This window comes from Nesoenas mayeri (genome assembly GCF_963082525.1).
Source record: "Nesoenas mayeri genome assembly, chromosome: 5".
Lineage (NCBI taxonomy): Eukaryota > Metazoa > Chordata > Aves > Columbiformes > Columbidae > Nesoenas > Nesoenas mayeri.
This window is the reverse complement of record NC_137548.1, coordinates 63,380,996-63,405,848: the sequence shown is the minus strand read 5'-3', so window position 1 is coordinate 63,405,848 and position 24,853 is coordinate 63,380,996. Positions and strand designations below refer to the sequence as shown.

General features: G+C 40.6%; 1 protein-coding gene across 2 annotated transcripts in view; it reads right to left on the bottom strand.

The window, feature by feature from the left end:
• The window catches only part of LGR4 (leucine rich repeat containing G protein-coupled receptor 4), a gene marked incomplete at its 3' end in the record, with an annotated part of 76,199 nt that overhangs the window by 1,469 nt on the left and 49,877 nt on the right, over positions 1-24,853 (bottom strand). For both annotated transcript variants that reach the window (XM_080345757.1, XM_080345758.1), the window contains 13 exons: positions 13,749-13,964; positions 13,004-13,075; positions 11,584-11,652; positions 10,923-10,994; positions 10,765-10,836; positions 10,015-10,083; positions 9,552-9,623; positions 7,925-7,990; positions 6,772-6,843; positions 5,774-5,845; positions 5,382-5,507; positions 3,911-4,032; positions 3,194-3,268 (listed from right to left, as the gene is read on the bottom strand). In XM_080345757.1, coding sequence (XP_080201883.1) covers positions 3,194-3,268; positions 3,911-4,032; positions 5,382-5,507; positions 5,774-5,845; positions 6,772-6,843; positions 7,925-7,990; positions 9,552-9,623; positions 10,015-10,083; positions 10,765-10,836; positions 10,923-10,994; positions 11,584-11,652; positions 13,004-13,075; positions 13,749-13,964 — 1,175 coding nt within the window. The remainder of the gene's footprint in view (positions 1-3,193; positions 3,269-3,910; positions 4,033-5,381; positions 5,508-5,773; positions 5,846-6,771; positions 6,844-7,924; positions 7,991-9,551; positions 9,624-10,014; positions 10,084-10,764; positions 10,837-10,922; positions 10,995-11,583; positions 11,653-13,003; positions 13,076-13,748; positions 13,965-24,853) is intronic.

The window sequence follows — 24,853 nt, the reverse complement described above, 5'->3', positions numbered from 1 at the left end:
GAAATAATAATTACTGCAATGAATGGTCACTTGAGAATACTTTGTATAAACAAGCTAGCTAAACAAACTTAATTACCTTTCAGCTACTCAAAATAGCTTTTATTAGTGCCACCTAAATACTTCTTATTTTATTAGGATTTCATACTGCATTTAAAAGTTGGTAACAAAATAAAAACAAGTGTTTACAACTGATGTAAAAGGGCAAAGGGTTTTTTAGGAGTAACGTGTTCTCTCAAAAAATGATTCACAAACACGCTTTCCGGAGCAACTTTTGGCCACAAGGAAACATCTGTAAAACAGCTGACAAATTCGATTTATCAGCTTTAATAGCGACAGGAATTCATCACAAGCCCTTCTCCCCCACCCTCGTCACTGAAAGGCACTGTGAGCTGAGAAACTCATATGGCGAAAATGCTTTTCTTCTTCTTTCACCGTTTTAAAAAGCTTAAATAATAAAAAACATCCAACAAGCAAAATAATATGAGATGAGACAAGGAAAAAAAGGTCACTACTTCTGCTTACCCTTCTAATCCTTCTAATTGCTACTTATTCCATAGGGAAATCCCACTGATTTTAACTAACAATTAGAAGAGTTTAACCTCTGCTACAGCCCTATTAGGCACTGCTAATTGTCCGAAGCACAATCGCTGGGGATCTGGCTCTGCAATAGGTGCTCTGGGAGCTGAAGGCAGAGCAGAAACACACCAAAGGTGCTGCCACCTCGGCTGTAGCATCAAGAGTGACAGGACAAGAAGAAATGGCCTCACATTGCGCCAGGGCAGGTTTAGGTTGGATACTAGGGAAAAATTCTTCATAGATAGGGCTGTCAGGCACTGGAACAGGCTGCCCAGGGAAGTGGTGGAGTCACCATCCCTGGAGGGGTTTAAAAGGTGTTTAGATGAGGTTCTTAGGGACATGGTTTAGTGCCAGAGTTGGGTTATGATTGGACTTGATCCTGAGGGTCTATTCCAACCGAAATGATTCTCTGATTCTCAGGGTGCCGCCACCTCAGGCTGGAGCCCCTGAGACGGTTCAGCCCCCACTCCCATCTCCTTTTGTTTAAATGAGCAAGTTTCAGTAAAATTTGCACTAAAATCCCTTTGTGTTTGCAGTTATTATTGAGTAAGACATCCTTGCCTTAATAATTATTTTAACAACATATTCACAAGACGCAGCAATACCTGCTAAACTGAATCTGCTTAAAAATATAAACAACTTCCTACACATGGAATTTTTAAAAAGTCAATGCTGTGCTTCCAAAACAATCAATTTGAAGTCTGTTTCCTAGTAGCTGCACAGTGAGGTATCTGTAGACAAACAACAAAACTCACCACACATTCCTGCCTCTTCCTGAGGTCTAACTATCCTTAGAGTTATGTTATCCTCCTCTCTCGCTAATATTCCCAGCCCACAAGGGAAATCTCTCGTTGGAAGGACGAGTTTCATGGATTTCAGTGCCGTGCAACTCGAGTGCTGCTGTTCAGAAATCCATTCCTGCCATTAGGCAAAGCAGAAAGTGGAGCTATGAGATGAGCAATGATTCAGAACTTACACAGTGGGTGGAGTGTCCTACTTATGACCAGACGACAGCATGGCACAGAAAACAAACTGTTAGTATGGGAGGAACTGGTGAAAAACCAGGCTAATTGTGAACTTGTAAAACAAGCTCTTCGTTCTTTTTAGGGCGACAGCATCTCTGGCACGGGCAAAGACAGAGAGTTCTAAAGGCTTTAAGGATGAAACCCATCTAACACACCACCTGAAGCCTCATTTTGTGAACAGGAGATCAAAGGCAAATAGGCAGCATTGGTCAAATTAATTCTCGGATCATGTACAGTTACATTAATAGTATATTTGACTTTCTGACCACAATTTTTTTTTGGCTGTGATCAAGAAATCCTTGTGATATCCTGTATAGTAAGGCTGGAGTTGGCCCAAAAGATAAAAAGTGAATAGATTTTCATAATGGGTGTCAAAGACCAGTTTAGGACAAGAGAATGAACCAAGACTTGGAAACCCACTGCTCATCCAGAAGTAACTTCACTGGAAGCATGCTGTACCCCCATCTATGTGTTCCCATTTACGCAAACAGGAGGGTACGAGATGTATGGAAAGAACCTTGTGGGGAGCCCGTGGCAAAGGCAAGGAAGTAGGAGGCACCACAGCAAGTGCTTTAGGAGCCAAGTGGAACTGTCTGTGGAAATTCGCAGCTTGAGGAAGACAAGCAAAAGGTCAGCAATGAAGCTGCCTAGAATGAAAACATTCGTTTGCAACACCAATTTCAACACTCCTGGACTGGTCAGGCCTGAATTGGAGTATTTCTAGTATACCAATAACTACTCGTTACACAAAGATCTGTAGCAGTTTCAGACGCTACTGCCTGCTCCAGCTACTTTTAACAGCCTCTGCCATCAGTGAATGTGGCTGGGAACAGATCGGGTGAACGTTCCTCATCCTTCCTCCTGAAAAGGCATCAGGGTTCGTTAAAACCAAGGACTCCAAGCAGCTGGACTTAAGCTTTTAAAGCACAGGCTGAGTCCTCACTGAAACAGAGGAGCATTCATACAGTCTGCTCCACAGACATTCACAGAATCACAGAATCGACTGGGTTGGAAAAGACCTCAGAGATCATCGAGTCCAAACCTTGGTCCAACTCTAGTCTGTTTACTAGATCACAGCACTAAGTCCCATGTCCAATCTCAGTTTAAAAACCTCCAGGGACAGTGAGTCCAGCACCTCCCTGGGCAGCCATTCCAATGCCTGACCACTCTCTCTGTAAAGAATTTCCTTCTAATATCCAGCCTAAATTTCCCCTGGCAGAGTTTAAGCCCATGCCCCCTTGTCCTATTTCTTTTGCAAGAGTGATTCAGAATTAGGGGGCTGTGCATTAAACACAACAAGCTCCAAATAAAAGTATTACAGTCTTGTATGCTCTGCTTATAGAAACAACCTATTTTCCCTAGCATAGTTCTCCAATAGCATACTGAGTGTCTAAAGCTGAGCCAAATCTTTGCGACTGCTCATCCAAAACAACATTTGACATCAATTGGAAGTTTCACCCAAGCATCGTAGAATTTAATCTTCTGTGTACAGAATGACTACAAGGAATGAAACATGTAATTCTGCAGACAGCTATTTGCATAATACCATGCCTGAAGTTCACAATGTGGCTAAAGCACATTATAAGGTTTACCTGTTGCTGGTGTGCAGTGAATAATAATCTGTCCCAGTTCCTCATTCTCCTCATTTCTCAGAACATCTGCATCAGCTGTATCCAAGTAAAAATGAAAACTAGGTTAGTTGTAGGAAAAAAAATAAGTGAAATGCAGTGAAGCTGCCTGGGATGGAAGTCATTCTTTGAAAGATCAAAGGCCTTAACACTTCACCAGTGTTCAAGCCTTTAACAAGTGGAGCTGCTCTGCTTTGCCATGTCGGGCCGTGCGCTCAGAGCAGAAAGCGCTGCAGCAGCTGAGTAACTACTGCTTGTCCCAGCTACTCACAGCCCTTTACAACAAAGGAACAACATCCTTCATCACTGGGGAAAGATCTGTGGGCCTTGGAGTGGAGAGTGGAAGGACAAGCCCCTTCTGAACAGGAAGGTGAAATTACCGAGACCCATAACACAGTTTTGTTCTGGCAGAAAATGCCAAACAATACTGGCAGTTTAGAATTTATTTTTTATAAAAAAACAGGCAAATCTTACGCTGTCAGATAAATCCATTTCACACATTTAGAAAGAATATGGCACAACCTATCTGTAAGTAGCTGCTAAGCACCTTCAGAGACAGCTTTTGTATTCCTATAACGATTTACATTTTTATAATTTACTTACTCAAAGGCAACATACACTGTTATTCGTTCTAGGCTGGCCCAAAATAATACTACCAGTTTAATACAATGAAACACTCACCCTTCTCACGATCTGTCAAGGCACCTTGATCTTGGTGACCAGAATCTTCAGCATTGGAGTTTAAATAAGAATCGCACCCCCAAAATGCACAGCACTGGTACGCGTACGGTACGGAGAGCGACCTGAAACACGGGCAGAGCAACACAGAGCGTTACCCATTGTAACCCCGGCTCAAATTATTGTCTATTAAAAATATTTAAGTGGAACACTTCGGTACTAAAACTGAAGCTGCTTTTTTTTCACGGTTGCTAATAAAAAACTATTTCAAATTGTATCAGTTGTAACCATTTCTGATGAACTTTTGCACTAAGACGGAGGACAAATGACGCATTCAAGCCTGGTCTGCAAGGAGTACAAAGAAAATTGTGTGGTGTTTAGCTCTCTTTACTACTCCATATACAAAACAAATACGTATCAGTTTTTGTGCCGTTGCGGTACAACTTCAACTGAAAACTAATGAGGCAGGTTAATTAAAGAGTAACTACTTAGTAACAAAGTTAAATCCCAAATGACAATGTTAAAAAAACCCACTTTCCTTCTCACTCTTCATTTTGTGGCCCCAAAATAAGATTTTTTTGCTATTGCCTTTTCTGTGTTTGACAGAAATAGTATGTATGATTAAACCTAGTAGACAAGTAGTACAACTGCATACAGAGTATTAAAAAGTCCACGTAAACAAGAGTGTAATAGGAGACCAGAAGCAAATTTTCCTGACTCAAGCTACAATATCAACTATCTGCATTATTGTTCCTGAATTCTGTTCTAGTAAATATTTAGAAGAAACATCAGTCTAAAGGACCATACAATGCATTAGTTCTCAAACACAGATCAAAACAATGTGCTGAGGCCTGATTCTAAAAGTGACATGGATTCCTTTGCTGGCCTTAGACAATTAACAGTATCTTCATCTCCATTTCTCCATCAGACAGTATAGGAAACTATTTTTAACTGCTTCTTGAGGATTGAAATATTAATGTGCAAAAAGATCTTTGAAAATGCAAAGCAGTTAATCACTGTCTGATCCACCTCCCACTGAAATCAGTACCAGGTTTCCATTTGAATTATTACTGTTCCTCTTATCATTTGCCCCAGGAATAAACAGCATATGTATAAAGTGTGGTGATAATGGAATCAGACACCTGCACGTCTGCTCCTGCGTTCCATATTCTGGAAGACAGATGTGCCCAGTTCAATAACAAATGGAATCCACCCAAACCACTACTCCAAAGTCAGAGCCTGAGAAGGAGTGGAGGGAAAAATATAGAAGGTTCCAAGACAGTTGTCTGCAAATGGCTTCTCTACCATAACAGTCAGATGTCCTTTCCAAAATGCCAATATTAAGGCCCTACAGGACTCAGCAAGGGTCTGATCATTTGTCATGAGTATTATCTAAGCTGGTTTTATTTTCTGTCACCTTGCTTGTTACTGCCAGAGTAAGTGAGGAACTCCATAGTGTTATTTACCAACGTACCGGAGCTTTGCAAAGTTCTTTGCTGCCAAAGCTTCTTTCAGCTCAGAATTGCCTGCAAGTTTAAGCTGGTTCAGTCCGCTCAATCCTTCAGTTGGAACTGAAGTGAGGTCATTGAAACTCAGGTCTCTGAAATGTGAATATGAAGAAAGCGTTAGAGCAAAGGAAGTTTGAAGATCCCGTAGCACACGCTTCAGCGGGGCAGGGAGGCTTCTGAAAGCCTCACACCGGCTTGTGGTCTGGCAAATGCCTGGCAGCGCAATGGGCACATTCAAGAAGTGTGCCCTGTGTATATTCAGCCAGTGAGAGGTTTCTTGATTTAAGCTAAAACTGTTGAGTATCTCAGCAGTTTAATGACAGAGAGAGGAGGTTGCTGCACAGAATATCCCACTTACAGATTGATGAGAGCCGCAACAGTGCTGAAAGCTTCCTTGTGGATCTGATGGATCCGATTCCTACTGAGGTCACTGCAATGAATGATACATGAGATTATTTTAGCAATTTCATCAAAACTTTGTAACAGCCACTGAACTGAGAAAAAAGCTATGGTGATCAATACACGATGCCTTTGGCAGAAAAGCCCAACAACCCTCCCACGACCACCCAGCCAGCCAGGGCAGCAGCAGCCAAACCCCTTGGCAAGGCAGCTGTATCCTGCGTCACACCTCATCCCCAAAGGAGAATCCATGTCCCATTCCTGCCCCCCAGGCAGGAGCAGGCTCTGGCACCACCGTTCCCAGGCTGAAGGTGCCAGGACGATCCCTTTGGTGACAACCACACCTGTGGCAGGACACACTGGCAGCGGTCGGGAACGACAACAAAAGAACAAGCAGAAGGGCACCTGCTTTGTTGGGTTTCAAATTCCAGCTCCAGCTGGACCACCATGACTTACGACATCCCTTTTAGAACACCTATCAGTTTGTGGGTTTTTTTCCTGATAATTTCAACATTCTTAAATAACTTTTATATTGCGAGGGATGTAAACAGGAAGGCATAATTTTGTTTACAGGTCTGCTCCTCCTGAGGAAAATAGATAGGGTATTTCCAATAAATACTATATAATGGAATAATATAGTAATTATGTAATGCAAAATAGTGGACTACCAAAAAAATCATCCTTTTTTTAATCTCTATATATATATATATATATATATATATATATATATAAAATAAATATCTTTATAGGTTCGAAAACCAAAATGGAGATGAGAAAGAACAGGACTGAAACTGGTTGCTGCCAGTATCACTTGTACACAGTTCGCTTCACCTTAGGATCCAGCACACCTGGTCTTTTGACATCGCTTAGATGTGTAACACCAAATCCTGACACCAGTTCATCTGGGAATCAAAAGCACAGTCTTGTTTAATTCGGTATGCGACTGTGTGCACTTACAGGATACGAAGGGAGGACAATCCTTGAAAGGTGTCCTCTGCGATTTCATGGATTTGATTGTGCTGTAGGGAACTGCAAAGGGAAGAAGCAGAAACAAGTTTATTGGCAAACTGGGCTGACTTCAAACCAAGGGATCGCGCGGTGCTGATTTAGCCTTGCAAATGATTAGTCTTTTCTCATTAAAAATAGTAAAACAAAACAAGTTTTTAGGCAACTTAAGTATCTGCTCTGCACTTTGAATTAGCCACGTTAATACAACCATGAAGCTCTTTTGTGGCACCTCTGCCCAATCCCAATTCACAACTTAATTTAGAAGAGAATGTGAAGTGCAGACTGAATTCTTCCCAAGCTAAAAGTAACACTTCATGAACTTTGAAGAGTCGCACTGATTTAAAATAAATCTACTTAATTCTGTGGGGAATCTTTAGGCGTCTTCTAACCCTGGGTGCACTTTCAGTTCTCAAAAATAGGGATTTATAAAAGGGAAGATCCGAGAAGTGCTTCAAGAACCAACGGGCAAGTTATACTTCCAGTTCACTATCTCACTTCACAATGAACCATGTGTACCATGAGCCCAAAGACATCAAGAGTACAACAGCAAAGGCCTGTGAGACATCTATGAGCCCCACTCTGGTTAAGGGGAAAGAAGCTTGAGTGCAGCAGAAGTAGGAACATACACAGGCAGAAAAATGGTGTATGGTCTGGAAATTAAGCTTAAGAAGCTTTAAAGCAATGCAGTACGGAAAAGTAAAGATGGGGTTTGAATGTGTCTTACAGGTACTAGAGAACAAAAACACTTTGGATAAGCGTAGGTTGATGGTTGGAGGGAACTGAAGAAGGACGGAAGAGATAAGAGGCAGGAAGGAAAACACAAAAATTGCTCGAATGAGCAATACTACTATAACATGCAGGATTAAGGTGTCCTTTTTTTCTTTTGTGCCACAGGAACAATTAATCTTTAGCTAAGTGAGGAAAACACAGTGGTAGAATTCTCTGTCCTGCATATTCCTCACATAAGGTGGTCATGTTATTTCTCTCTGTCCTTATCTTAGAATTGTACTTACGATCAAACATGAATCAAAGAAGTTTCTAGAGACTTGAACTCAGCATATTCAGGCAGTAAAGAATACACACAACATGTATTTCTACTTACATTTCTTCCAAGGAGTGGCAGCCCTTAAAACTTGGGAGGTCCTTTATATTGTTGTAAGACAGATCCCTTCAAAACAGAAAAAGGGAGAGAGGTGCTTAGTTCAACCCTTTTCTCCTTGAAACGCCTCATCACTTGTAACCATTAAATGGACTGGCAGAAGAATCTTCCTGTTAGTAACATTCTGCAGAAAAACTAAGGGCATCTTAGAGAAAATCACAAACAGAGTCACAAGTGTGATCTCTCCACAGTCATCCTAACTAGCTCCACTTCTATTATAGATATGATACACAACCAAAAATGTAGAAAGACATAACTGCAACAAGAACCTTGAAACAGTCAGCGGATAGCAGAAACAAGGCTATGTAACTCTGTAAAATGCTGATTCACTGCCTTTTATTCACTTTACTCATGTAATCCTTTCGAAAACTACATTTCTATATCTCTCCCCCTTTTTTTCTCTGAATTTGATAAGCAATTTTTTAAACTTTCTGAAATATTCAGCAAAAATCAAAGCAAAATCAATCAAAAATACCTCTATTTGGCAAACATTAATAACTGAAATTACTGTTTTGTAATTGAAAAGTAACAGAGAAACAGGCCGTGCCTTTGTAGTGACTTCAAGAGCTCATGAGATCCCTCCCAACCAACACTTTTGATTCTACAGGCACCCGCTTTCAGCTCTGCAGCTGGATACACGAACACACCCAACACATGCAGCATAAATCCCCTGAACTCTGGGAGTTGTAATCTTAAAAGATGATTGATAATCTGCTTTTTTTAGAATAAACAAGATAGATGGAATGCAACGCAGAATTTGGAGTGCATTATTATTATTACACTTGTTGGTATCTTCCTAAGCATACCTAGGAAAGTTCAGATCTTCCTGTGAAACTACACATAATAGAAAGAGACTAGAAACTTGCAAGCCATCTTCCAATTTCTGTTCAAAAGATAAGCTGCCATGTAAAAATAACTCCTACCTTGTCATTCTTCTTCCCAGTTTTTCTTTTATAAAACAGAAGATATTATTCTCCTTTGTTTTTCAGCATTGCTTTTGTTCCAAATTTTCCTGCGTGTATCCTTTGTAAACAAGGCTTTGCATCTCCCTCACAATGGCTTCATTTTCCACTTTTTTTACATTTATTTTAACACATCCTTACAGCTCTTTCTGTCTTTGTATTGCTACCCTCTTCCTAATCCTCACCTCCCTTTCTCTTGGTTCCCGATGCTCCCTCCTGTGTTCCCAGACACAAAAAGTCAAAGCACTATAACTAAACTCTTCCTCAACCTCTGAACGTAGATGACTACTGTTGTGTTCAAAATGAACAGCAGCAGAGGGAACTGAAGATGCAAGGACTGTTCTGCAGCATCACCTTACATATATTTTATGACATAGGAAAGAAATACAGCGCATCCCTATAAAGGGGACCCTATTTCAGGAATACAAGGCATTACGTGAACTCTGCCATGAATCTTGATTTGAAGAAACCAGAAACCAGAATCAGATTTCTAACTCCAATACAGCTACTAGGATGAACGATTCTGAGTTATATTTTTGCTTTAAATTCAAGTTTCTTTTAAAACATTTTGATGCAGATGAAAATCAGAGCGCAATGTGCATACTTACAACGTTCGTAGCACCTTTTGCTCTTGGCATAAATTAACAGGAACACTGTTAATCTTGGTCCCTGTTAGAGTTCTGTGGAAAAAGGAATATGTAAATGTTTGCGCTGTCGATGACAGACGGCGTAACAAGCACATATAAGAGCAGAACAAGGATGGTGTCCCAGCTATCAGGGTGCTAAATTCATTCACCAAATGTTTGGTTGGTTGGTTTTCTTTTGAAGAGGCCAACCTCTCTGCTTTTCAGTTCTGGGAGAGGAGGGTTAGTATCAACGGCCTTTTCATAGGTTGTTGCCATCTTACCCTTCTAAAAAATATTAAGAGACACCCACGTACCACAGTAAGGAAAGCTCTGTCATTACATTTATTTCCAAGTTACTGTCCAGATCCACTAATTGTATTTCAAACACTTCACAAGAGGTAAACCAAATAAATTATTGGAAATTATTTCTGTAGAAGATACTTACAGACTCTCCAGATTAACAGTTCCTGTCAAATTAGGAAACCACTGCACCATGCTGGCACCCCGAATGACCCTAAAAAAATACCCACAAAAATTAGCTGTAAACTACTATGCAAACGAATTGTGACAGTCAATCCTTCTATCAAGTGGATATTTTCACTAAGGAGACATTATAGCATCCTTATTGCTTTTATTTAGATTTTACACACTAAGATAACATTTTCACTTCTGCTTAGACTAGTAATTTGCTTAATAAATTACTCCTCCATTAGCAAACAACTCGAGTTCATCAAGCTGGAAGGAGTTTTATCAATATACGTATGAAAAGGGCATAAACTCTTCAGTAGTTTGCAGTTCAAAGTTAAGTCCCACTCCATTTTGCTTCCTCGTCACCCTCAGAACTGATATGTTTCGAGAACAAGCGTGCACGAACCTGCAAAACGTTCTCACAATGTACGTCCTTGTTCAAAAACCACCCAGGACATATTGCAGTTTGTTTAAGTAAGAGCCTGAGCATTTGGCCTGAGGTTATGTGACTTATGCAAGATAATGAAGATCTTAAAAAAAAAAAAAGGTTGTAGCGTGTATTTACTAGAGCTTCTTGAGAAACTGGATATTCCCAACAACAACAATGGTTATTACAGCTTACTGCAAAAAAATCATAAGGTAAGAGGCAGCCAGGAAATTCAGTTGAGTTCTTAGCCACAACATTTCATACCCATTTATTGTACTATGTAGTTGAGAGGATACTTACAGGGAATGGAGATCTGACAGATTCTGAAATGCTGAGTTCCCCACAAAAGACAAAGGATTATCGTACAAGTGTCTGGGAAATGAAAAAGACGTTTCAGTCGCTGTTCTTACAGTCACTGTCTGCTAAAGACTAATAATAGACACATGAAAATTACTTACATCGTTCTTAGAAGGGGGTTTCCTGCAAATGCACCATCAGGAATTATGGAAATGTAGTTACTGTGAAATCCCCTAAAGATATCAGCAAAGAAGAAAAATCAGCATTTAAAAACATACCGCCAGTAGATTTAACCAATACGCATTTTCTTCACACCTACTCAATTCCCAATCCTGCCAAAAATAGGATTGTAGTTAAGCAGGAGTAAATCAAACTGTAGGAATAACCTGGAAGGCATCATTTCTATCTACTGCACATCAGCTAAACTGAAAATATTTCATTAGAAATGGTTTTGTTCAGAACATGATCCTGCGCTTTCTCTCTTCTTCCTCCTTTCCTAAGGAGGGGACGAGGAAAACGTGTGATCAGTGAATACTTAATTCTGCTACTAGAGGCCAAAACCAGCTCATGATTAAGATCTATGCTAATGGGTCTCCTGAATAAATTGCTTGCTTATATAACTCCAAAATCATTTTCAATTGGTTCCCTCTCTAGCTGATGATTATATTTTCCTTTAATTATAGCATCACTTAGCATAATTTAATCTGATCCAGGTTGCTGCATAATGAGAAAAGCATTCTGAAATCTGAGAATTTCTCTTCTCTCTTTGTTTATGGAAAGGAGAAAGAAAATTGGTAAAAAGGCAGAGTAAGTAATACTCACAGCTCCTTTAGATTTGGGAGTGCTTTTATGGCTTCAGGGAACTCTACCATGTTGTTATAGTTTAAATCCCTAGAAGAAATAAAACAGAAAAATTACGAAATTCTTAATTGTGATCATGAATTGTTAAAATAGCTTTTAACATGATTCAATGAAAGCAAAACGTCCTCAGAACATCTTCAACTAGCCCATAGAATAACTTGATTTTTAACGTGGATTTACTCTTCTGATGTTGTACATGCTTTATAACCAGCTAATAACTTAGGTATTTATTATAATGTTATCCACAGGATCATTCATACTAAGTCAAATGACATTTCCTTACAGCATAGTTCAGTATTTTTCAACAACTCACAGATTTGTCTTTAACAGAATTTACATAGGAATAAATTAAGACTTCAAAGTTTAAAAATAAAAGTAGATAAAAATGACTACTCTTTATCAGCTTACTAAGAAAACTTTTATTTCAGGTTTTATAAACGAAACAACAAATAAGCCATTAAGTAATGGCAGACTTTGTGGCAAAAACAGTTATGAATATTGAACAGAAGCAGAGGGAAACTCATTACAATGAATCAGTTTGTGTTGGGGAGAGGGATCTGTTGGAAACTGTTAACCTGTCACCATTCTGGCAATGACACCAGGACCGGCTAAAGCCTTTTTACTGCAGAAGAGATTAGTTATGAGAAGGAAAAACATTTTGAGAGTCTTACATCAGCTGTATATATTTACATAGCGCCTCATTATCTCTTAATTGAGGTTCTACGAGAATGACAAGACAGCTGGAGCAAGAAGCATTCCTGCACTCATCCAAACTCCTCATGTTAACAGAGGTTGTTGCTGGCTTGCCCTTGCCCTCCTTAATGTGTTTTATTTATTTAGCATTCTCGGAAGCACCACAAAAAGCACTGTGGAGGGAGATATCGCTTATTGGACATTCACTGAGGGAGAGGCAGAAAATCAGCTCAGGAGCTGCGCCGGTGCCCGTCCAGTAACAGAGGGACACTGGAGCCCCACTGAGAACCCTCCTATCCTCACACAACAGTTTGGGCAGCGTATTTTAAACACACTTAATCCTACAGCAAATCTGAGAAACAAATATTTGTCCCTTATCACCCACAGGGCCACTCAAACACTTGTGATACATGCAGCTGACTCAGTGGAGTGCTACGCAAAGAGACATCAGCTCCAACAGGGCTCAGAATGATAGAGCCACATCAGCCAGTTGACATTTCACCCAGGCTAATATTGACCCGCTTTTTAACACAGTTAATTAGTTTTGCTGGAGCACTGCACTGTTACCAGCCCTTAGTTCCGAAACCTGAGCTGGACCTAAGTGTCGGAGCTATGTGTTGGGTAAACTGGATTAAGCTGGGAATGAGACAAACACTAAGCAAGTAATTACTTTCAGCAGCATACTTACAAGGTTTCAAGGTTGTCTAATCCATCAAAACAGTGTTTTCCTATAGTTTTTATTTTATTGTTATGCAGATGCCTAAAAAACAAAAATGAAACAAGTATGAAAACAAGTGAATTATTTAATATAAGTTAACAAATCAGCAGATACTTCTATGGTATCAAAACAGTTGAATAGTTTAGAAAAAACATTGCATGGGGTGGATAATGCAGAATTATGTCGTTCATTTCTAGGCAGAAGTATTTCATCCTCATATGGGAACATAATATATTGACCACAGTCAAGACAACCCATATTAAACTTTCACTCACTATGCAGAACCGTGCTAAAAATATGATTTAAACATCTAAATCAAAGTATTTTTTCCTATCAATCCTTGGAGATATTTAAGACTACACATAAACAGGTCTGTGGCAGATAATACTTTTGTCTTTTAATATCTCTGAAAGCTGTCTCTGACAACCATTGGTTTGCAATATTCATTACTAAAATGAGACGTTGGGAAAATATATGGCAATGTCATGGCCTATAGTCCATTTGATTTTCTGTTTAGGAGAAAGTCTTCAGTGACCCTTCAGTGGGTTGTCTAAGCACACGCTATATCATCTCATGTTGGTGGTACAGGCTGTTGCTAGACTACTGAGCTAAAACACAACAAAATACCATATCTTTGGTGCCATCCTAGGATAATCAAAACTGTATCCAAGGAAAGAATCAAAGTGATCTATGAAATACAGTTACTAATACTCACAGAACAACAAGACTTGAAAGGTTTGTAAAGGCATAGTCAGGAATGTGCGTTATTTTGTTGAGCGCCAGCGTCAGCGCCTGCAGAGAGGGGAGGTTGCTGAGCGGGTAGATGGGAACTTCTGTCAAACTGTTGTCATCCAACCAAAGGTGACGCAGCTGCACCAGACCCTCAAAACTGTCCTCTGGTATGGCGGTGATGTGGTTAGCATCTAAACGCCTGCATTGGAACAGAAAGAATTCAAGTAGTCAACTCACAAACTAGACATAAGTAAAAGTAACAAAGTCCTACTACTCCCAAATAGATTTTGTAAGCTTAAATACGCTTTACTAAAATAATATTGGAAAGTCTGAAGGTTTACTAGATGATGTATAAACACCTTTTCAGGGCAAATGAAGAGCCCATAAAATAAAGCTTCATGAAAAACTTATTCTCAGATGTTTTTAATAAAACATTTTAACAAACTCATATGCTTATAACCAGCTTAAAGTGAATTGATAACTAGATAGACACCACTCCTGTGCAAACACCCCAGCTGCTAATATTCAAGTAAGTCTTAAAAATAGCAGCTTGATATTGTACCAAACATTGCAGAGGCTTTTGTTTGAATTGATTACCCCTATAGCTACATAGTCGATAGCATCATATACAGTTACATGCTTTGTTTTGTGGTACTGCAATACTTTAAGTGACGACTTTACAGAACAGGATTATGAAAAGCAGTTCTTGAACAAAGGCAGAGTTATGAATTACCCTGGCAAATAAAACATTGTGTCATCAACTAAAACATGAGAAATATTCTTCACTCTTGCACCTAATTCTTTCTAACGCACTCCACAAAATCAATAAGGAATAGCACATTAGCACTGTTGACTATTGTGTGTTATGGGATTTGTCATCACACTTTCTCCCCAGATGAACTCTGGTCACAAACATCAGCAGTAGCAACACGTGTGGAAAGCAATTTTGCTATCCTTCACAAACAACGACAAACCACGTGCAACAATTAGTTCTGCTACAGTTACCAGCTCACCTATGCTATGGGGCTTCACCGCTTCTTCAGGTTTCAAAGCATCCAAACAAAGAAAAAGCACTTCACACCTGGAAACCCAGGAGGCTCGAATGCACGTCCCCAGCTCTGGCTCCAGATGTGGAGCCCTCGCGACAGGAGGTGCAGGTGTTCCCATCAGAGTCTCACCCAAAATCCTGATCTGTAACAACCGACAGACCTGATCCTGCACTCCTTGTCTGATGGCTTTGGCAGCGGTGACAGGAACTCCGTGCAAAATGACCTGTGCTTCTTCCTCATGCAACATGCTCTGAACCCATTTGGGTTTCTATTAAATTTTCTTACATTAGCAGCACTTGGATAACAGCACTAACAACCAGGGCAGGCAACCAGCACAGACTGGGACCAGTTCAAGTTTGCTTATGCAATACCATGTAACCAGATGTGGTGGGGTTGAAAGTGGAAAACCACCCATACTAAATAAAAGCTTAAACCTGGAATTATACAGATGGAAGCCCCAGGAATGGGCAGCAGCAAGAGACAGCCCAGGAAGATGCAAAACATTAATAAAGTGCTATTTTGCATAAGGCAATGGGAGAAAAGGTCAGCAGTGATTGCCCATGAGATGAAGCGATCGGCCAACACCCTCAGGGCACATGGTGTGAATTTTGGCGTTGTCACATGCACAGACAGGAGTTGGACTTGATGATCCTTGTGGGTCCCTTCCAGCTAAGGACATTCAGTGATTCTATGAAATAAATGGTCTGTAAGAGACTCAAAGCAGCACAGGGCTGAGAGCACCAGGCCGTGTTTGACTGTCCCCTGCCCTAGGGGTTGTCTTCTCCAGGTCAACACGCAGCTGAACCGTGGTGACTTGGCTGCAAACATGGAAGAAAACACCTTGTGTAACCGCTTTGCAAGGCCGGGTGTACCAGCCACAAGCCGTGTGCTGCTGTCTGGGGAGACAAAACACGTCCACGCTCCTCCAGCGGCACCCGTGCTCGCTGCAATACCGATCAGCGCAGCTTCGGAGCTATATTAAGCATTCACTGTGTTTCCAAAGCCATGATCAGACATGCTCTTGAAAGTCTCGCTGGGTTAGTTTAAGAAGTCATTGCCTCCAGCCACTCATCGCATCCCCCTCTAGACTGGTTGTATTTGTCTCCAGGCACAGTCACGACAGCTTAAAAATTAAAGTGCTTCTGGACCCCAACACTTAAAGGACACACTGAATTCAAAGGGAGAAGACAAGCTTGATCAGGAATAAATGCACTTAAATCTATTTCTGTGAGAGTCTTGTTGTGATGTACGTGGTTTAAATATTTCAAATTATTAGGAAAAATAGTCAACAGCCGAATTTCCATGTAGTAAACAGTCAAGAAATACCTCAAATTAAGCAACAAATGCACCAACACAAGTGGGAACTTAAAAAACTGTCTACAGTCAAAAGGCTCTTTCCTAAGACGAGGGAGGTGCCATTAGCTCTAAAGCTACACATCAAAGAGCTAATTCCTACGGCTCATATGATGGCACCCCCTTATCATTTGCCCCATGGTCTGACAGGTGTGTACGCTATTTAGTTTGAATGTTTTCAGGCTGCATGGAGACTGGAACATTTCAGAGAAATTAGATGTCTGATGATAATAAAGAAATAAAAAATTAGGAGCAGGGGGGGTGGGGAGGAAAAAAGCCTGCAGCTCTGCTTCAGGAAAAAAAAATAGAGAAAGAAATTACCTGTCTTTCTTCTCTTTCCTAAATTCACACACCTCCCTGAAGATCAAAAGAATTATTTTCCAGTAGAATAAACATATCCGAGTCTTAAACTGAGAGCAGCAGCACCCTTGACAAGGCAGGCCTCGCTCCTTGAGACTACTTCTTTATGCTTCCGCTTGTCCTTGCGCTGTGCTCCTTGCTAAATTCCATTTACTCAAGGAGACTTTGGAAAACAAAACCCCACAGCAAATCCCCAAACCCTGCTCCTCTTCTCCCACAGTCCCAGCAGAAGAAAGATGTTCAGGGAGAAGATGATGGGCCCTTCATCCCTACCTTGCTCTGCCAAGACCTTCATCCCCCGAAGATGTTCAGGAAGAAGATGATGGGCCCTTCATCCCTACCTTGCTCTGCCAAGACCTTCATCCCCCAAAGTAGACACATCAAGTACCCAAGTAACTGTAGCAGCTCTGGAGCCCTCAGTACAGGACAGACATGGACCTGCTGGAGAGGGTCCAGGAGGCCACCAAGATGATCAGAAGGATGAAGCAGCTCTGCTGTGAGGGCAGGCTGAGAGTTGGGGTTGTTCAGCCTAGAGAAGAGAAGGCTCTGGAGAAACCTTATTGCGGCCTTTCCGTGCTTAAAAGGGGCCTGTAAGACAGGCTTTGAGCAGGGCCTGTTGTGACAGGACAAGAGGTGATGGTTTTAAACTAAAACAGGGAAGATTCAGGCTGGACACGAAGAAATGTTTTACAATGAGGGTGATAAAGCACTGGCCCAAGTTGCCCAGAGAGGTGGTGGATGCCTCATCCCTGGGAACATTCAAGACCAGGCTGGATGGGGCTCTGAGCAACCTGAGCAAGTGAAGATGCCCCTGCTCATGGCAGGGGTGGCACCGGATGAGTTTTGAAGGTCCCTTCCAACCCAAACTATTCTATGATTTTGGACTGACTGCTCTCCACAGCCACCCAAGTCTGCTGTGTTCATCCTCTCCTGCCCACAGCAATAAAACCAAGAGGGATAAGATGACCAGCACCCACCACGGTCACTGAGGAGGAGGTTTCAAAGGTGAAAGAGAGCACTTTCCTGGCTCTCTGTCACTTTCTTGCATTTTTAAGATGATGCCAAATGTTTGCAATGTCTGAATAGAGCTGAAAGTAATTAGTGATATCAAATCACACAGCCCAAGTCAAGGAGAAAGACAAGACATCATGCTGTCATTATTTGTGTCTCCCACTCTCCATTTACACAGCGTCTTCCCGATCTCTGAAGACCACTGTGCGAGCCCAAGGTTTTCCCAGAGTCCAACAGATACATGAACAAAATACTTGAAAATAGTCAGTTTTCCCAGAATTTTCATTGAGCTGCATTTACAGTTTTAAAGCCTGTGATTTACAAATATTATAGGAACAAGCACAGCATCAAATGAACCAAAGCCGGTATGACTACAATTACACACAAAAAATATTTATTGGTGCCAAATTTTTGTTATAAGTTGTCATATCTCAAGACCTATTTTTAATTACTTTGGCCATTTCTGTCTCATCCACATTTTGGGTGTTCATTCATGCCTCTCAGTGTAAGCCCGATGTGTCACAGTTACTTATTTTTCCCCTCTTCCAAACACCAGAGCTTATCCACATCATGTTCAATGCACAAGAGACAGCTGAAATACTTCTATTTAATGTAAAATGCACATAATGGAGTACTTGGTGAAACAAGTGAAAAGTAAACCTAAAATTACACCTAAGGACCACACCTTTTCTTTAATATGGCACAGGGAGTATTCACTTGCTCCAATAACTACCAAAGCACAAGTAATACTCTTGGACTGAACTTATACAAAGACTGTCCTTTTCCATTAAAGTGTTAAAGATAAGATTATGTTCTTTAAATTGGAGCTTGCAGCATGTACCTAAATTCCTTAATCTTTCAGAAGCTACTTCAATTCCAGTTTCCCTATAGGCATTGGCTTGTGAGAGACCTTTACATTTAGTCTATAAATTCAGCGTTCACTTGCAGAGCTGTCATCTTCACTTCTGTTACCTGTTAGGTTCCCTCCTCACACAAACTCCAACTGCACAAGAAGAAAGAGCAGGAGGATGGTAGAAACCTGTATATTCAGCAGCTCCTGTATTAATACTGGACATATTGTTAAAACAAGTAAAGAACACAGAAACTTAAAGGTCTTCAAGCAATTTACTCAGCTGTAAGGAAACTGTGAAACTAATATGAACTCCTACCTCAAATTCAATGAATTAAAGTTCCAAAGTCTAACAGACACACATATATGATTTTTTTTTTTATATTTAAATAGTAATATAAACACACACTAAATTACCATTCTGACTCCAGTGTAGTTTCATAAAGCTTTTCACTACAAATCTCAGGTCAAGCCTGCCAGGATTACACAACTGTACGGATACATGGCAGGTGGCACCACATGGCATCCTGCTTTTTAAATACATTATGGTGCAGGGGGTAAGTCAGGAAAAGCTTTGATAATGTTTTTCATTTCTGGACCATTGGGAGATTTTAAAAAATCACCCAATCTCCTCATTCTTTCCTCGGGATCTCCCAGAAGCCAGCCAAGAGCCCTCCTCCCCGTCTCAGGAGCGTCCCTGCACCACACCAAACCTCAGCAGAGCCTGCTGTGCCAGACACTTGCACAAAAGCAGGTGTTTGCCAATGAAGCAGGCACAGCAGCACCGCTCCTGGGCACAGCATCTACCTACAGGGTTAAAAAAAAGCTAAAAAGGAAAAGATACTTGCAGAATCACAGAATGGTTGGGGTTGGAAGGGATCTCTGGAGATCATCCAGTCCAACCCATCTGCTAAAGCAGGTTCACCAGAGCAAATCACACAGGATCACATCTGGGTGAGTTGTGAATGTCTCCAGAGAAGGAGACTCCACAGCCTCTCTGTGCAGCCTGTTCCAGGGCTCTGGCACCCTCAGAGTAAAGTTTCTCCTCATATTCAGATGGAACCTCCTGTGCTTCAGTCCGTGCCCATTGCCCCTCGTCTTGTCGTTGGGCACCACTGAAAAGAGTCTGGTCCATCCTCTTGACATCCACACTTTAGATATTTATGAACATTGATGAGATGCCCTCTCAGCCTCTCTTCTCCAGGCTGAACAGACCCAGCTCTCTCAGTCTCTCCTCATAAGAAAGGCGCTCCAGACCCCTCATCATTTTTGTAGCCCACCGCTGGACTCCCCCCAGTAATTCCTTATCATGCTCCTCACTGCAAAGCCCACCTGGGTATTGTGGATGCAACATACATCTCGTAAACATCATCTTAGTAATAATATTAATTATGAATGTACTGCCATGCATTTTGTTCACACTGTTTGCCTGGGAATAGGAGACTGTCGCAGGTTGGTTTGCAGTTACTGTCCCATCCCAGCTGGCAGCCTCGATAGATCTCGTCCGTGACCACACTCAGCCTTCTGGGCTCCAGTGACTGGGAAATTTTAACAGCCTGATACTAATAGCAAGAGTTTAACATTGATGTTAATAAAAAGAAAATCACTCCTGACTCTTGTGTTAAACCACTTCTCCTCAATGGCAATCGTTAAAGAACTTTGCTCTTTAAAGTGCTCCTTCAAAAACCACAAAGAAATCACTCAAATAACAATGGAGTAGATTTTTAGGTTTTGAAGTTGAGTACTGATAACCCTGGTACCTCAGAAATTCTGCTACAATGCAGGGCAATAACCCACTGTGTTAATAGAGGTACTTTAAAATACTCAGCGCATTTGCTCACTGTATCAGCCTTATGTGTTGAAAACATCAATACAAGGATTTGCTTTATATTCAGAGACAACTTTACAGCAGCTCTCAGAAACTACTGATACATGCCAAAGCTATTTCAACCACCTGTATCCATGTGCCGGCACATCTAGTTCTTCCATTTAAATGTTTAAGATGGTATCAGCCAGACACCATACAAAGTTTGCTGTGAATTACTCATATGGGATTCATCCATCTTTACCTACATGCTATGTAACTTTTCCACCATCTCAGTGAAGCTTCTGACCACTCTGTTTCTAAACAATTTCCTCATTTTTATTTAAACATCAGCAATTCCTTAAGCAAGCCCAGACAGTTAAAAAAAAAAAAGGCTACAAATATCCCAGGGATTCCTAAAGCTCACAAGAAATAGCCATAGCTCATTTTCAAGAGAAGCAGAACAGCTTCTGAAGGTGAACATGGTACAGAAAAATGAGATTCCTGTCATTCAGCAAGTAAAGTTCACGAAGCAGCGTATTTAAACTGCTGCATATTTGAAGATTTTTCAGCATAATCAAACATGCTCAGGAGAGCTCTTATACATTCTTTAAAAAAAAAAAAATGCAAGGGGGAAAAGGCATATTCAGCATATTAAAGTTTGCATTGTTTTTGTGAGTTAAAAAGAAAATGTGTGTGAATTTTTTTCCTTTCCCATTCTGGTGGCAATAGTTTAATCCTATAGCTTAACACAGGCTCACTCGAAGGGCTGGTCCCCTTTAAAACAGCAAAGCAGGGAACTACCAACCTCTATTCAAAGCTGTTTAGCTGATAAACCACATACTGCTGTTGAAGGTGCATACTGCATCTAAGACCACAGAATGCTTCTTAACTTCATCTGGTCATTGCTCTTAATTAAGATCTTCCAGTCTCACAGGCAGGATTATCCATACAGATAGCCCTGGCCTTCAAAACTATATAATCCAGAAGCACAAAATTATCAACAGAAGCCATCAAACACATTTTAAGAGAAATGAGCAGAGTTAGAGTAGAACTGTGTATTTTTTGATACAACGTTTGCATTGCCCTCTCCACATTTAGGGATCTTCCCTTTCGACATATTTCAATGTGCTCCAATGGTTTACGTTACTAAAATTGCCACCAACATGAATTACCACTTAAAGCTGTGTGGTTTCATTGTGGCAGCAGCAGAATGTTTCTAGATTTTATTTGTTTTGTTGGTGTTGTTATTTGGGGTTTTTTGTATGGTTTGTGTGGGTTTTTTCTTTCTTAATAAATGCAGGCGTAACTTGATCTGTATAAGGCATCCTTCCCAAAATAAGAGAACGCCAGAAATGCAAGGCTGTAGCAGATTATGTGCTACAGCATGTATTTTAAATGTGTCCTGACTGCTATGTGCCACCCTTCTACCACACATATTCATACTGCAAAGCAAGATGTTGCTCTCATTTCTCTCAATCCCACACCAGGACCCCAAGTCTTTCCTGCCTGGGCCAAGCCAATTCTCTCTCCTAGAAAGTACATTAATAACCACATTCCAGTTCAGCATGTTTGTGCCTCAAGCCTGCTCTCGCCACTGAGATAAGAAGGCAACTGCAAAACTGGTTATGATCCCGCACGGATGCTGGGAGTAAAAACCTGACTCGGGAGCCAGAACCGGTCCTGGGTACCATAGAAAATCACTGCTGACCACACGCCCGGAGACACCGACCCTGCAGCTCAGGTGAACACCCACGGAAAGAGAAAAGCAGGAGCTATCACCGTCAAACACCACGCTGGCAGGGTCCCAATACCCACAGATCTGCGATTCTGACATAGCAACAGAGCTGCAGCGCTTTGAACCTCAGGGTGTTTCAAGAAGATGGACCCAATTTCAAAGCAGCGTATTTCACTATGGCAAGATGTTACAATTACACAGAAATTTACAAACGTTTTAATGAGTTATCAAGTTTTAGCAACCTTTTTATAAATGCTTTTATAAATGTTCCCTCCACTTGCTGTATGGACAACATCAAGGCAATAGTTGAATTTGTCCCAAATGCCTCTCAAAGTGTCGTTATCCACTGATGTCACTGCTGTGGAGATTCTGTTTTTGTTAATTAGCTAATGGTGGCATGAAAACATGGTCTTTGACACATCCCCACATGAAAAACAGATACAGTGATTTCAAATTGGGTCCATCTTCTTGAAACATCCTGTATTGCTGCTCTAATATTCCCCACATGTGGGCACATGTGCAGGAACAAAACCTTGGTGACTCCTTAACTACAATTAGAATAAATAGACCCTGAAACTTTAGCATTTATTGACAAGCTTTCAAAAACGGCTCATGGATTTGATGGCAAATGTCCACTAAAATTAGCAGCAATTGGGTATTTTGAGTTTAAATAGAACAAAGTTCTCGTTTTGAAAGCACCTGAAAGTCTCTGTTTGAATAACGTAGTTCCAGTATTTGTCAGGCAGTGAGGACTGTAGTAGAATATTGTATGCTATGACTTAAAATTCATATGTGTGTCTAGGGTGAATTAGAGCAATCCTAGAGGTTGCTGTAGTTTACAGAACCACTTTACAAATCCCCACAAAGGTCAGAACAAGTGATGTTAACAAAACAAATAGTCATTGCAGTCAAATATGCTTCTTATGCTACAGCACCTAAAAAATAAAACGTCCTTCTGGGCTCCACAGACGCCAAAACGCTTTCCTGCCTCTGGCTCTTCCTATGACCTTTGGATCACCAATAAACCTCCCCGATACCATTCCCAGATCCAAGGTACAAAGTGCGCCTCTTCGTTAGATATCATGACATTCACAACGAGGACACATCCTGTCACATAAAACTTCTCTGGGGTGCTCGACGGCAAGTTTCCCCTCACTAAAACTCTTTTCGTTTTGCTAAATTTCACTTCCGTAAAGAAGGACTCTGTCCTAAGTCTCTTTTGGAGGCCAAAGCTGGGAAAATATCCAATGTAAACAGAAAATAAAGAGCTGTTGTTTAGCATTCTGAACCAGGCTGGCTCCTCGCCAGCTGTAATATAAACATTAGAGATCATGAAGCTCCTCTAACCATCTTTATTTCCATACCAGTAGGTTTACTGGTCTAGTTAATACATACATTAATACATAGTGTGGCAACCGCCATCCTACGCAGCCAGAAATTGGAGCACATAAAGAGAAACGGTGTAGTTCTACAGGAGCTGCAACCCAAGTGATTATCAATATGCTCTACAGTTTTATGAGCAAGTAATTTGTGTCTTCACCAAGAAAAAATTCCCCCTAAAGCCTACTCAGAGCAAACTGGGAAACTGCCAAAGGAGTCGGTTAAGAGATGTTTAAACTTGCAGGGTTTGCATGGAGATTATAGATCAAGAAATTAGAAGCAGGTTTTCTAACATATTCTGCAAAGAGTTGTTTGTTTTAGAAGAAAGTCACAGCAGCTCAGGAGCTCTCAATCAATATTTAAGATTCCTTTGCAGGGAAAATCACCTTTTTCCTTATTTATTTCGTTTTGGGTTGGGTTTTGTTGTTGTTTTTCAATAAATAAGGCAGCATGCTGGCACTTTTATTTCCACGTTCAAACACAAAACTCAAGAGGACTTGCTCTACGTTCACTCACCAGAAGGTGCTCCCTACATTAGTAGGGGATGTGCATAATTACACTGTCATCTTATGAGCGATGCAGTAAAACAATGTCTTCCTGAAATTTGTTAAAATGACAGAAACGCATTCTGGTGAAATAAAGAAATTACACAGGAAAAATGCTTCATGTTTCTCACTACACTTGCCTCAAAAACCGATTTATTCTCAAATTGCTGCTGATTTGAACAAATGATGGTGATCCCGCAGGATCCCTCAGGAACTCAGAGGGACAAACCAAAACACAATTCACACCAATGGAATTAAACAAATTAATCTGAGGTTCTGACACCGACCGCTTCCAGAATGGGTTTCCAACAGCTATTTTGAGAAAAATCAATCAGGTTTTCCTCAGAAAAAGATGTCATAAGTAGTTTGCTGTTATTAGCCCAATTTAATCCTTTTTACCTTCCTAAAATTGATAGTTTGTCATTTGCTTGTGAACATGGAAGCTCCCAGAAAGGGAAACCTCACCATACTTTAAATTGTTACTATTACATTTTAATTACAATGATGTTATGTCAAGCAATCATACTGGTTACATTATACAATATTACATAATCATTCCATTATTTTTTCCAACAACTAAAATGCCTTTATTTTTAAAATGGTTCTAACCACTTTCTTTCCAATCACATTAAACTAGATGATCTTTCGAGGTCCCTTCCAACCCCTAACATTCTGTGAAAATGTATGAATTTCGAGAAAGAGAGAGATGCTGGTTTAATTCATCCATTCACTTTTTTTCTCCTTAGTTTTGCCCCTTCCCTTTTGCACATAAAATTATCAAACTGCAGATTTTAGATTTTAAACTTTAATTAGAGACTAAACACTACTGTATATAAGTAGAGAACAAAGCACGTTCATTGAAATTGAAACGGATGATCTGCAGACAACAAAAGTATTCACTAAAGTAGTTTCTTTTTTGGCACCATAGGAATGCTGAAAACCAGGAAGGAGATGGTTTATGGTTTGTTTTGGTTATTTTGTTTGTTTGATTTTTTTTG